Below are 14590 nucleotides of genomic sequence, written 5' to 3' on the forward strand. Positions count from 1 at the left end.
CTCAGGAGCTCAGTGAATTCCAGCGTGGTACTGTGATTGGATGCCACCTGTGCAACAAGTCCAGTCGTGAAATTTCCTCGCAACTAAATATTCCACAGTCAACTGTCAGTGGTATTATAACAAAGTGGAAGTGATTGGGAATGACAGCAACTCAGCCACGAAGTGGTAGGCCACGTAAAATGACAGAGCGGGGTCAGAGGATGCTGAGGCGCATAGTACGCAGAGGTCGCCAACTTTCTGCAGAGTCAATTGCTACAGACCTCCAAAGTTCATGTGGCCTTCAGATTAGCTCAAGAACAGTGCGTAGAGAGCTTCATGGAATGGGTTTCCATGGCCGAGCAGCTGCATCCAAGCCATACATCACCAAGTGCAATGCAAAGCGTCGGATGCAGTGGTGTAAAGCACACCGCCACTGGACTCTAGAGCAGTGGAGACGCGTTCTCTGGAGTGACGAATCACGCTTCTCCATCTGGCAATCTGATGGACGAGTCTGGGTTTGGCGGGTGCCAGGAGAACGGTACTTGTCTGACTGCATTGTGCCAACTGTGAAGTTTGGTGGAGGGGGATTATGGTGTGGGGTTGTTTTTCAGGAGCTGGGCTTGGCCCCTTAGTTCCAGTGAAAGGAACTCTGAATGCTTCAGCATACCAAGAGATTTTGGACAATTCCATGCTCCCAACTTTGTGGGAACAGTTTGGGGATGGCCCCTTCCTGTTCCAACATGACTGCGCACCAGTGCACAAAGCAAGGTCCATAAAGACATGGATGAGCGAGTTTGGTGTGGAAGAACTTGACTGGCCTGCACAGAGTCCTGACCTCAACCCGATAGAGCACCTTTGGGATGAATTAGAGCGAAGACTGTGAGCCAGGCCTTCTCGTCCAACATCAGTGTCTGACCTCACAAATGCGCTTCTGGAAGAATGGTCAAAAATTCCCATAAACACACTCCTAAACCTTGTGGAAAGCCTTCCCAGAAGAGCTGAAGCTGTTATAGCTGCAAAGGGTGGGCCGACGTCATATTAAACCCTATGGATTAAGAATGGGATGTCACTTAAGTTCATATGCGTCTAAAGGCAGATGAGCGAATACTTTTGGCAATATAGTGTGTATATATATATATATATATATATACACACACACAGTACTGTGCAAAAGTTTTAGGCACTTGTGAAAAATGTTGCTTAGTGAGGATGTCTTCAAAAACAATGCCATAAATAGTTTTCATTTATCACTTAATGTCATACAAAGTCCAGTAAACATATAAAAAGCTAAATCAATATTTGGTGTGACCACCTTTGCCTTTAAAACAGCACCAATTCTCCTAAATACACCAGGACACAGTTTTTCATGGTTGTAGGCAGATAAGATGTTCCAAACTTCTTGGAGAATTCTCCACAGTTCTTCTGTCTATTTATACTGTCTCAATTGCTTCTGTCTCTTTATGTAATCTCAGACTGACACGATGTTCAGTGGGGGGCTTTGTGGGGGTCATGACATCTGTTGCAGGGCTCCCTGTTCTTCTATCTATTTAGTCTGTCTCAATTGCTTCTGTCTCTTTATGTAATCTCAGACTGACATGATGTTCAGTGGGGGGCTTTGTGGGGCCATGACGTCTGTTGCAGGGCTCCCTATTCTTCTATCTATTTAGTCTGTCTCAATTGCTTCTGTCTCTTTATGTAATCTCAGACTGACATGATGTTCAGTGGGGGGCTTTGTGGGGGTCATGACGTCTGTTGCAGGGCTCCCTATTCTTCTATCTATTTAGTCTGTCTCAATTGCTTCTGTCTCTTTATGTAATCTCAGACTGACACAATGTTCAGTGGGGGGGCTTTGTGGGGGTCATGACATCTGTTGCAGGGCTCCCTGTTCTTCTATCTATTTAGACTGTCTCAATTGCTTCTGTCTCTTTATGTAATCTCAGACTGTCTTGATGTTCAGTGGGGGACTCTGTGGGGGCCATGACATCTGTTGCAGGGCTCCCTGTTCTTCTGTTCTAATCATTTCTATTTGCAAAAGTAATGTTTGGGAGTCTAACATTTATATTTCCTATTGACACACTAAAGCTGAAGATATAAGTAACCATCTTAAGACAAATGCTTTTGTGAAACATCTTATGTGCCTTTTGCACAGTACTGTATATGTGTGTGTGTGTGTGTAGCAGAAACAGCAGCAGCAAGTTTAACAGCCGACACTGAGTGTGACATGTACAGCAAGACGCTCATAAGTTATGAGTCATAACTATCAAAAAACAGCTCATTCCAAAAACCAACAATGTAAGAAAGCCGCAATTACATGAGACTTATAATTATCTGCTTTTGACTTCGAAATATAAACAGCTTTGAGAACAACACTTGCGCACAAGTTGTTATAAGCTGGTAATAACACTAGTAAAGTTTACATAAATGATGTGTGCCTATCGGTTTTGCCCAAGCCAAGTAATATTGGATTATGTACATATATCGTAAAACTACAGGTCAGGTTCCTCTCGAGGTTTTTTTTACCACTAAATAACATTGAATGGAGTTTTTTTCCTTCAGCATGTTCACAGGGGGCTTTCAAACAACAAGGCATGATTTTCTATGAAGCTACTTTGAAACTGTGTGTATTGTGAAAAGTGCTATACAAATATAAATGACTAGAGTGTAGACAAACTTATTTTCTCAAGAAAAACATAAAAATTGGGAGAAATTAATCATGTCCCCGGACCGAGCAATTCATGCTGTAGAACCACCTGTTTTCTCCAGGGGGCAGTAAGCAAAACTCCAGCTGTATACGCGCAGCTGATTAGAATTACACTATGTAACACAATTTTTGTTCCTGGGTTGTAAGTGTTATTTCCTAATTGCTTATGCCTCAAAAGTATAGAAAATGGCTATTATTCCCACAAACTTTGCTTTTGTGACCAAGACAGTGATATTTTGAAATGTACCTATTTCCAATGAGAAAACAGGCAAATTTGTGTCTTTTCGTTCAAATAAAATCTGGATATGAATCCAAAATCCTTCTTTATCTGTGGTCTGACGAAGACACCGGCTTTGACCTTCGCCTCAGACAGCTTAGGGAAGAAGTCTTGAAGGTACTTGAAGGCTGCCGACTCCTTATCTAGAGCTCTGACAGATTGCTTCATAAGGCCCAGTTTGATGTGCAGTGGTGGCATCAGCACCTTCCGGGGGTCCACCAGTGGCTCCCACTTGATGTTGTTCCTCCCCACAGAGAACTCGGTCCACTGTGGCCAGTCCCGCCTGTGGTAGTGCACCTTGGTGTCCCTGCTGTCCCAAAGGCAAAGATAGCAGGGAAACTTGGTAAAACCGCCTTGGAGACCCATCAGGAATGCCACGATTCTGAAGTCTCCTTTGACCTCCCAGCTGTACTCATCATACTTCAAGGCGTCCAGCAAGGTCTTGATGCTGTTGTAATCCTCTTTGAGGTGCACTGAGTGAGTCAGGGGAAGAGACGGGTACTTGTTACCATTACGAACCAGCACGGCTTTGAATATTACTGTAGTATAAATACATGATAATTTGGATTCATATGTTGTTTTTTTCTGACTGTGTGAACGAATTTCATGGAGTGGTGGTGGTGTAGTGGACTAAAGCATTGAACTGGTAAGTGGAAGGTTGTTGGTTCAGTCCCCACCACCATTGTGTCCTTGAGCAAGACACTCAACTCCAGGTTGCTCCAGGGGGATTGTCCCTGTAATAAGTGCACTGTAAGTCGCTTTGGATAAAAGCGTCTGCCAAATGCATAAATGTAAATGTAAAAGTAAATGAAAAGACAAATATTCGCCCGTTTTCTCATTGGAAATAGGTAAATTTCAAAATATCACTGTCCTGGTCACAAAAGCAAAATTTGTGGGGAATAATAGCCATTTTCTATACTTTTGAGGCATAAGCAATTAGGAAATGACACTTACTACCCAGGAACCAAAAAATAAACATAAAAATAAAAATGTGTTACACAGTGTTATTATTAGAATTAAATAGACTGCTCAACTGCTCAAATATTTAATTGGTTAGATAATAGTAATCAAAATAATACATTTTATTTGTATAGCACCTTTTATACATCAAGTACAGCTGCAAGAGAGTGCATGCATTAAAATAAATCAAGTATTCAGATTCTAGTATAAATAAATAAATATATGTATATTTATATTTATTTATTTATATTTTTAATGAAAACAAAAATAATAAAAAGTAGAACATAAAAGTGAATAATGATAAAATAAAATAAAAAATAATAATAATAAAAAGTAAACATTCACACATACATATACAAACCCACATATCAACAAATTGCTACTCTTTAAATGCTTTTTAAAAATGTGTATTGCTCTTGTGTACAGTAAAAGTTGCATGCAAGCTATAGACATGTCTGATTTGGGAGCGATTTGGTCCGTTGAGTCAGTTCGTTTCAATGTATTTGTTGAACAAGTTCACAAATCAGTTATGTAAAACTGGAAAATTCATGCAAATTAATTTGTCAAATGTTTAAGAACCCTGGAGTCTTTCTATATAATCAAATCAAACATCAAATATCGCCCAAAAAAAAAAAAAAAAACGTATTAGTTTCAGTGAAGTTGAATGAGAGAACTGGAAGAGAAAAAGACAAAAGAACAACCCACTGGATGTCTCTTTCCTCTCATCTTAATGACTGAGATCTGTTTGAGGAATGTGGCCGAGCAATTATGAGCTCAATGTGAATATTAAAATAAGAACATCCTGTCGAAATAGCAATTTCCTGTCAGATTTCTTTATTTTCCATATGTTGTGTCAGCTCCCCAATCACATGTTTTTGTTTTTACACCAGATTCAATGCATGTTAAGAAGTCGTCACATGACACTGGATTTGTCGTCCTCTGGGGCTTTAGGAAAGAGAGATGTGTTGCTCTTTCTGCTGCCGTTATGCTTATATGAATAGGATTTGTGAATTTATTTGAAAATGATATTCATTTCCATTATGCCCCTGATGGATATCTCGCTAAGTTACTATTTCCGAGGGGATTCATTTCACAGTACCGCTGGAGTGTGTTATGCTAATTCTCAACACTCCGGGGTATTCAGCGATGACGGTGTCGCACCATCATAATTGCACTTTTTTTTATCTTTGCACATGATGGAAATGCAGCGTGAACTGTTTAGATGAAGTTTGGAGACCTTGTTTACCTCGTCACCTTCAGTGATTGATGTTTCCTAATTAAAATCACAGATAATAATCTTGTTTTTCATCATCTGAGTCTATCTTTCACACATTATTTTCTTTCTCACTAACTCTTTCTCCCTGTTTAATGTGTGACAGGACTTGAGAAAGGCAGTCAGTACAGCTTCCAGCTCGCAGCCATGACGGTGAACGGGACGGGACCGTACAGTGATTGGATCACAGCCGAGACACCTGAGAATGACCTTGACGGTGAATATTATTGAAAACATACTCAGTTAGGGCTGGGTGATGTATTGAATTTTCACGATGTAAAAATGATGATTTTTCAGGCAAAATAAAATGAAGCAATATCGTGAATATCGCAATGATTTTAATCCGCTTTTTATTTGGCCACTAGTTAAGAGCGTGTCATTAGACTAATTTCATGATCCTTCAGGGCTGCACAATTATTAAGTAACATCAAAACAGGGAAATGGGGTGCATGTTATTATTAAACTACAAAAGGCTGCGATTTAATTAAATGAAAACATCTGCTAGTGCTTCAGAGTGAAAGGGTGGCGCACTGTTTTGTGTGCATGCGCTGCTCATGATACGCTGTTTTCAGGCTCTCAGAGCGGATCACGTGCATTGTGAACCCAAAGAGCCACTGGTTTACATTCAAGCAATTCCAAAAATATGTAACTATTATGTAACTTATTAAACAAATCTAAAAACTCAACACAGTATCACAGAAAAGGAGATAACAGCGTTTCATCAGATGTGTAATGAGAAACATTGAGCCCGTTTACATGCACACCGATACGTTGGATAAAATTGATAAGAACACTGGTAAAGGTGTTTACATGCAACGTGAAATCAGGGTAATGGGTAAAAATCTACCCGTGTCGATCGGTTTATTCTTTAGTGGTTTATGACCTTACACTGATATAGGAAAGCCGTTTAATGCGTTTACATGACCACACACGTTGTGGGCTTATTTAGCATAATCGCTGTAAGAACTTGCATGTAAACACGCTCAGTGTTTGGGGAAACCTGTTTGAAAATGATCATTATTTTAGCAGTTCTGTTTGGTGCTGCTAGTGGTGCAGAAATCTCCCGCAATAGCTTGACGTAACTTTCACTTTCTTGTTGTTTTCGGAGGTATTCAGTATATTTCACACTATAGGACATTTTCACCAGAATGTCACTGTAAATGTGTGAATTATGTGCTTATCTGTTCATTATCTCCCTTGTAGAAACTCAAGTCCCAAACCAGCCGAGTTCTTTGCATGTGCGCCCGCTGCCCAACAGCATCATCATGAGCTGGACGCCTCCACTGAACCCAAACATCTTAGTACGGGGTTACATCATCGGGTATGGAGTGGGTAGTCCGTACGCTGAGACTGTGAGAGTGGACAGTAAACAACGATATTACTCTATAGAGAACTTAGGTGAGTGACATCATCCATTCACAGACTGTTGAGCAGCACAGCTTGTGCTATAGATCATGCGGCTTGTTGAGGTGAGGTGTGAAATTACTTTGCCATTGTTGTTTTAATATTTTTTTTCTGTAGTATTCTTTTAAGAACTTTATTTTTCCATTTTAACCCACAGAAATGTGGAGGTTGTCAGTGCATGCCATACATACAGACATTACAACAGGTATCAGCTCATTCACAACATAGATTTAAAGGGACAGTTCACCCAAAAATGAAAATTCTCTCATCATTTACTCATGTACTCATATCATCCCAGATGTGTATGACTTTTGAACAAAAACAAAGATTTTTAGAAGAATATCTCAGCTCTGTAGGTCCATACAATGCAAGTGAATGGTGACCAGAACTTAAAAGCTCTAAAAAGCACAGACAGTCGTAGTAAAAGTAATCCATATGACTTCAGTGGTTAATGTCTTCTAATGCAAAACAATCACTTTGGGTGAGAAACAGATCAATATTTAAGTCCTTTTCACTATAAATGTTCACTTCTGATTGCTCTCCAATGCGCGTTCATGAGAGGACCGAGTTCTTGTATAATGTAAGCACAGGATTGTGTACTCGTGTCACATGACTTGGACTTGACTTGGACTCAGGTCAGATTTGATGACTTGCAACTTGACTTGGACTCGAGCTCTCTGACTGGAAAGACTTTATAACTTCTAAAACCAAAGATCAGAGTTGTAGATTTAAAAATGTGCGATTCATTTCCCCAATAAACTATTTGTTTTTCAAATCTGTATTTCCACGCTACACATTCAACCAATCAGAGAACCAACCAATCAACTTCCAGGAGAGTAGGACCAAGTTTTAAACATTCAAGGATGACACAGCCAAAATAGTCCCAAAGGTAATTTCATTTGGAAATAAAGAATACACTATCGAGGGCAACAAAAGGACTGCAACATGTAGAACTTGTGATTCAAAAATGACAGACGCTTCATCAACAACGTCCAATATTGTGAGGCATCTGAAAACAGACAGAGGTAAGTTGAGATCGTTAACTGTTATATGTCAGCTATGGTTCAGTAGCATTTAACTTATCGTGTTAACTGGTTTAACTAGCGAGCTACTTCGTTCCACAGAGCGCAGTGCACTTCAACTACAGGCGTGAAGTATTTTGCATGCCTCAATACTGAAACCAGCTAAAAGATGCACTGTGGACCAACGAAGGTAGTGAAAATACAAGATCGTCCTGTATTTAAAGATGAAATGATGCAACCTGTATCGAATCAATATGGGACACGATTTGTCCCGTATTTAAGCTGGTCAGATGGTGTCACGGCGAAATCATTCCAGATGGTTAATATAACATTAAGTAGAAAATTTTGCCTATGGTGGGTAAGGGACTGTCTGAAAAGTCCACACATTGTTTTAAAACATGCTAATACTGTGGAGGGTGTAATTACTATAGTAATTAACACTCTAACACTAATTTAGACGCTTAAAGTTAAGGACTTGTGACTTGACCTGAGACTTTCAAAACAATGTTGGTTGGACCCACCTCTGCCTGTGCGCGTTGGTATGTTCACGCGACAATTGACACGATACAACCGGAAGTGCAACTCGGTTTATTTTCAAAAGAACGCTGTTCACAACCTTCATAGGTTTTGCTTTTATTGAACATGCCATCATGCTTACGTCATGCAAGAACTCTGTCCTGTCAAGAACGTGCATTGTAGAGTGACCAGAAGTAAACAATTATAGTGAGAAGGACTTAAATTCTGATCGTATCACTTTTGAAGATTGATTTAACGACTTCTACAACGACTGTCTGTGCTTTTTAGAGCTTTAAAGTTCTGGTCACCATTCACTTGCATTGTATGGACCAACAGAGCTGAAATATTCTTCTAAAAATCTTCATGTGTGTTCTGCAGAAGACTGAAAGTCACACACATCTGGGATGGCATGAGAGGGAGTAAATGATGAGAGAATCTTCATTCTTGGGTGAACTATCCCGATGGTTCCATTGTTTAATTATTCAAGCAACGCTTCCAAGTATGCTTCCATTGTGTCACATCTTTCATTAATATAATTAATTATGGATCATACATTACACCAGTCAGAACAGATATGATGCAATTTTAGCAATACTCTGAGTCATGCTGTTGACAATCGAAAAATATTTTTTATTTACCAATGGGTGAGAATTAATGTATTAAATGAAATGACTTCTTAAATTGGCTCACCATTCGATTATTAGAACAATTTATTATGTGGAATGAAATTAGAATGGATTATTTAAAGAAAAGTAATATGAAAACAAGTGGGATGTAAATTAAATTTGAAAAAGCCTGCAGTTGCATGACAAAAGAGACAATAACAAATCACACACTTTAATATTCAGATGAAGTTGCTGTTAGTTGTGTGATAATGAATACATAATGAATCCCGTGAGTTATGAAGCGAGTTTCTTAAGATCAAACATGCTCCCCTGTGTTCAAACACACTAATGTTTTATTTATTCTATTTTTGAGTTAGTTGCAGCTTTATGTGTGATTATCCACACAAACTGATGTCAGAGGAGTTTACGACTCCCTCGATAGGTTCGATATAAGCTTTGTTTGTCTCGTAAGCAATATACGAGACTGGTTACTGCTGAAAAACACACCTATGGTGATCTCATTTCTCCAAGTGTTAAAGCCTTCAGTCTGGCTGACTCGCCCCCTCTTACCTCCACTCTGGACAAAAATAAGGCCATGTCCTTGTCAATATTTCACATGGAATCCACAAGTTACCATGGCAGCGATATTGAACCCAGTGTGCCGATGAAAATGGCTCGCCAGAAGAAAATGAAAAACAAAAAGAAAATAACATCCTCTGTTTCTCCGTTCAGGGATTGAAGACAGAAACAAACAGATTTGTAAATGAATCGTTCAATACTTCGGTCAATTAGACCGTGTGAAATGCAATAGTTACATCCTGCGGGCGAGCTGCTGGAGAGAGAAAAACAGACACATTTTTACTATCAGTATTTATTTATTTAAGAAAGTGTGGAGTATTTCACTCTTGTTTGGCACAGCATTATTGGGTTTCGCCATCTAATTATAATTTTTAAGGAGCCATCAGAGTGCTCATGGATCTTTTAAGGGCTCCCAAGTATTCCCAATATTAATGTCACAATCAGTCATAATTTTGTTTTTTCACAACCATTTTCAATCCTCCTTCTGACCATTAAAATTAAACGGTTGTTTTTGCTACTGTACTTTTAAGACTTCTGTATGTAAATGACCTCCTGTTATGATTGGCAAACCTCTGTGTACTGGAGCAGTAAAGCAGTTTTAAAATACCTGGAGATCTGTATCCGTTAGCATTCCCATTCGTCTCAATTGCAGTTGCTCGGCTGCTGTATGATGCCACTGTCTGTGCTCATGGACACTCCAATATGTTTTTGGAGTCCATCACTGGAGCCGTAAATGTCATGTGACTGATCAGTTTATATTCCAACTCCTCCAGTGTCTGTATACTGAAGAGGTGTTTAAATGTGGGCAGACATATGTAAATGAGTATTACAATGGTTAACATTGACTAAATTAAATGTTTGTTTTTTTTACTATATCCCACTGTGTTTTAACACGTGTGTGTGTGTGTGTGTTTGTTTCAGAACCCAGCTCTCATTACGTCATCTCTCTTAAGGCTTTCAATAATGCTGGTGAAGGAGTTCCACTCTATGAGAGTGCAGTCACCAGATCATTGTCAGGTAACAAATACTTCTCTGACATTAATGCCTTGTTGGTTATTGATTTCCCTTTTTTTTTTCTTTGTTTTTTTTTTTTTTTGTGAAGTATAAATTATATTTTATTTGTATGTGTGTGTGTATATGTATATATATATTTTTACCACACAACAGCCCTGATTTACCTCACAACAACCCTGATTTACCACACAGCACCCTGATTTACCACACAGCACCCTGATTTACACCACAACAGCCCTGATTTACACCACAACAGCCCTGATTTACCTCACAACAACCCTGATGTACCACACAGCACCCTGATTTACCACACAGCACCCTGATTTACACCACAACAACCCTGATTTACCTCACAACAACCCTGATTTATACCACAACAGCCCTGATTTACCACACAGCACCCTGATTTACACCACAACAACCCTGATTTACCTCACAACAACCCTGATTTATACCACAACAGCCCTGATTTACCACACAGCACCCTGATTTATCACCACAACAACCCTGATTTACCTCACAACAACCCTGATTTACCACACAACACCCTGATTTACACCACAACAGCCCTGATTTAACAAATACCCTGATTTACACCACAACAACCCTAATTTACCACACAACACCCTGATTTACACCACAACAGTCCTGATTTACCACACAACACCCTGATTTACACCACAACAGCCCTGATTTACCACACAACACCCTGATTTACACCACAACAACCCTGATTTACCACACAGCACCCTGATTTACACCACAACAGCCCTGATTTACCACACAACACCCTGATTTACACCACAACAACCCTGATTTACCACACAGCACCCTGATTTACCTCACAACAGCCCTGATTTACCACACAACACCCTGATTTACACCACAACACCCTGATTTACCCCACAAAAGCCCTGATTTACCTCACAACAGCCCTGATTTACCACACAACACCCTGATTTACCTCACAACAGCCCTGATTTACCCCACAAAAGCCCTGATTTACCTCACAACAGCCCTGATTTACCACACAACACCCTGATTTACACCACAACAGCCCTGATTTACCACACAGCACCCTGATATACCTCACAACAACCCTGATATACCACACAGCACCGTTTTACCAAACACCATGATTTACACCACAACAGCCCTGACTTACCACACAACACCCTGATTTACCACACAGCATCCTGATTTACCCCACAACACCCTGATTTACCCCACAAAAGCCCTGATTTACCTCACAACAGCCCTGATTTACCACACAACACCCTGATTTACTACACAACACCCTGATTTACACCACAACAGCCCTGATTTACCTCACAACAGCCCTGATTTACCACACAACACCCTGATTTACACCACAACAGCCCTGATTTACACCACAACAACCCTGATTTACCTCACAACAACCCTGATTTATACCACAACAGCCCTGATTTACCACACAGCACCCTGATTTATCACCACAACAACCCTGATTTACCTCACAACAACCCTGATTTACCACACAACACCCTGATTTACACCACAACAGCCCTGATTTAACAAATACCCTGATTTACACCACAACAACCCTAATTTACCACACAACACCCTGATTTACACCACAACAGTCCTGATTTACCACACAACACCCTGATTTACACCACAACAGCCCTGATTTACCACACAACACCCTGATTTACACCACAACAACCCTGATTTACCACACAGCACCCTGATTTACACCACAACAGCCCTGATTTACCACACAACACCCTGATTTACACCACAACAACCCTGATTTACCACACAGCACCCTGATTTACCTCACAACAGCCCTGATTTACCACACAACACCCTGATTTACACCACAACACCCTGATTTACCCCACAAAAGCCCTGATTTACCTCACAACAGCCCTGATTTACCACACAACACCCTGATTTACCTCACAACAGCCCTGATTTACCCCACAAAAGCCCTGATTTACCTCACAACAGCCCTGATTTACCACACAACACCCTGATTTACACCACAACAGCCCTGATTTACCACACAGCACCCTGATATACCTCACAACAACCCTGATATACCACACAGCACCGTTTTACCAAACACCATGATTTACACCACAACAGCCCTGACTTACCACACAACACCCTGATTTACCACACAGCATCCTGATTTACCCCACAACACCCTGATTTACCCCACAAAAGCCCTGATTTACCTCACAACAGCCCTGATTTACCACACAACACCCTGATTTACTACACAACACCCTGATTTACACCACAACAGCCCTGATTTACCACACAGCACCCTGATATACCTCACAACAACCCTGATATACCACACAGCACCCTGTTTTACCAAACACCCTGATTTACCACACAACACCCTAATTTACCACACAACACCCTGATTTACACCACAAAAGCCCTGATTTACCTCACAGCAACCCTGATGTACCACACAGCACCGTGATTTAGCAAACACCCTGATTTACACCACAACAGCCCTGACTTACCACACAACACCCTGATTTACCACACAACATCCTGATTTACACCACAAAAGCCCTGATTTACCTCACAGCAACCCTGATGTACCACACAGCACCGTGATTTAGCAAACACCCTGATTTATGCCACAACAGCCCTGATTTACCTCACAACAGCCCTGATTTACCAAACACCCTGATTTACCAAATACCCTGATTTACGCCACAACAGCCCTGATTTACCTCACAACAACCCTGATTTACCACACAGCACCCTGATTTACACCACAACAACCCCGATTTACCACACAACACCCTGATTTACACCACAACAACCTTGATTTACCACACAGCACCCTGATTTACACCACAACACCGTGATTTACCACACAACACCCCGATTTAAGCCACAGCAGCCCTGATTTACCCCACAACACCCTGATTTACCCCACAAAAGCCCTGATTTACCTCACAACAACCCTGATGTACCACACAGCACCCTGATTTACCAAACACCCTGATTTACACCACAACAGCCCTGATTTACCACACAGCACCCTGATTTACCACACAACACCCTGATTTACCACACAACACCCTTATTTACACCACAACAGCCCTGATTTACCCCACAACACCCTGATTTACCCCACAAAAGCCCTGATTTACCTCACAACAACCCTGATGTACCACACAGCACCATGATTTAGCAAACAACCTGATTTACACCACAACAGCCCTGATTTACCACACAGCACCCTGATATACTTCACAACAACCCCGATTTACCACACAGCACCCTGTTTTACCAAACACCCTGATTTACACCACAACAGCCCTGATTTACCACATAACACCCTGATTTACCACACAGCACCCTTATTTACACCACAACAGCCCTGATTTACCCCACAACACCCTGATTTACCCCACAAAAGCCCTGATTTACCTCACAACAACCCTGATGTACCACACAGCACCATGATTTAGCAAACAACCTGATTTACACCACAACAGCCCTGATTTACACCACAACAGCCCTGATTTACCACACAACACCCTGATTTACACCACAACAGCCCTGATTTACCACACAACACCCTGATTTACACCACAACAGCCCTGATTTACCACACAACACCCTGATTTACACCACAACAGCCCTGATTTACCACACAACACCCTGATTTACCACACAGCACCCTGATTTACCACACAGCACCCTGATTTACACAACAACCCTGATTTACCACACAAACACCCTGATTTACACCACAACAACCCTGATTTACCACACAGCACCCTGATTTACACCACAACAGCCCTGATTTACCACACAACACCCTGATTTACCACACAACACCCTGATTTACACCACAACAACCCTGATTTACCACACAGCACCCTGAATTACACCACAACAACCCTGATTTACCACACAACAGCCCTGATTTACCCCACAACAGCCCTGATTTACCACACAACACCCTGATTTAAGCCACAATAGCCCTGATTTACCTCACAACAATGCTGATTTACCACACAGCACCCTGATTTACACCACAACAGCCCTGATTTACCTCACAACAACGCTGATTTACCACACAGCATCCTGATTTACACCACAACAGCCCTGATTTACCTCACAACAGCCCTGATTTACCACACAACACCCTGATTTACACCACAACAGCCCTGATTTACCTCACAACAGCCCTGATTTACCACACAACACCCTGATTTACACCACAACAGCCCTGAT

At 41.0% G+C, this 14590-nt stretch overlaps 1 protein-coding gene across 1 annotated transcript in view; it reads left to right on the forward strand.

The window, feature by feature from the left end:
- Window positions 1-14590, forward strand: part of dcc (DCC netrin 1 receptor) — a 307139-nt gene that overhangs the window by 212908 nt on the left and 79641 nt on the right. The window contains exons 16-18 of the mRNA XM_051679498.1: window positions 5297-5407; window positions 6394-6588; window positions 10238-10333. Of these exons, the coding sequence (XP_051535458.1) occupies window positions 5297-5407; window positions 6394-6588; window positions 10238-10333 (402 nt within the window). The remainder of the gene's footprint in view (window positions 1-5296; window positions 5408-6393; window positions 6589-10237; window positions 10334-14590) is intronic.

The sequence above is a fragment of the Myxocyprinus asiaticus genome, chromosome 3 (assembly GCF_019703515.2).
Source record: "Myxocyprinus asiaticus isolate MX2 ecotype Aquarium Trade chromosome 3, UBuf_Myxa_2, whole genome shotgun sequence".
Classification (NCBI taxonomy): domain Eukaryota; kingdom Metazoa; phylum Chordata; class Actinopteri; order Cypriniformes; family Catostomidae; genus Myxocyprinus; species Myxocyprinus asiaticus.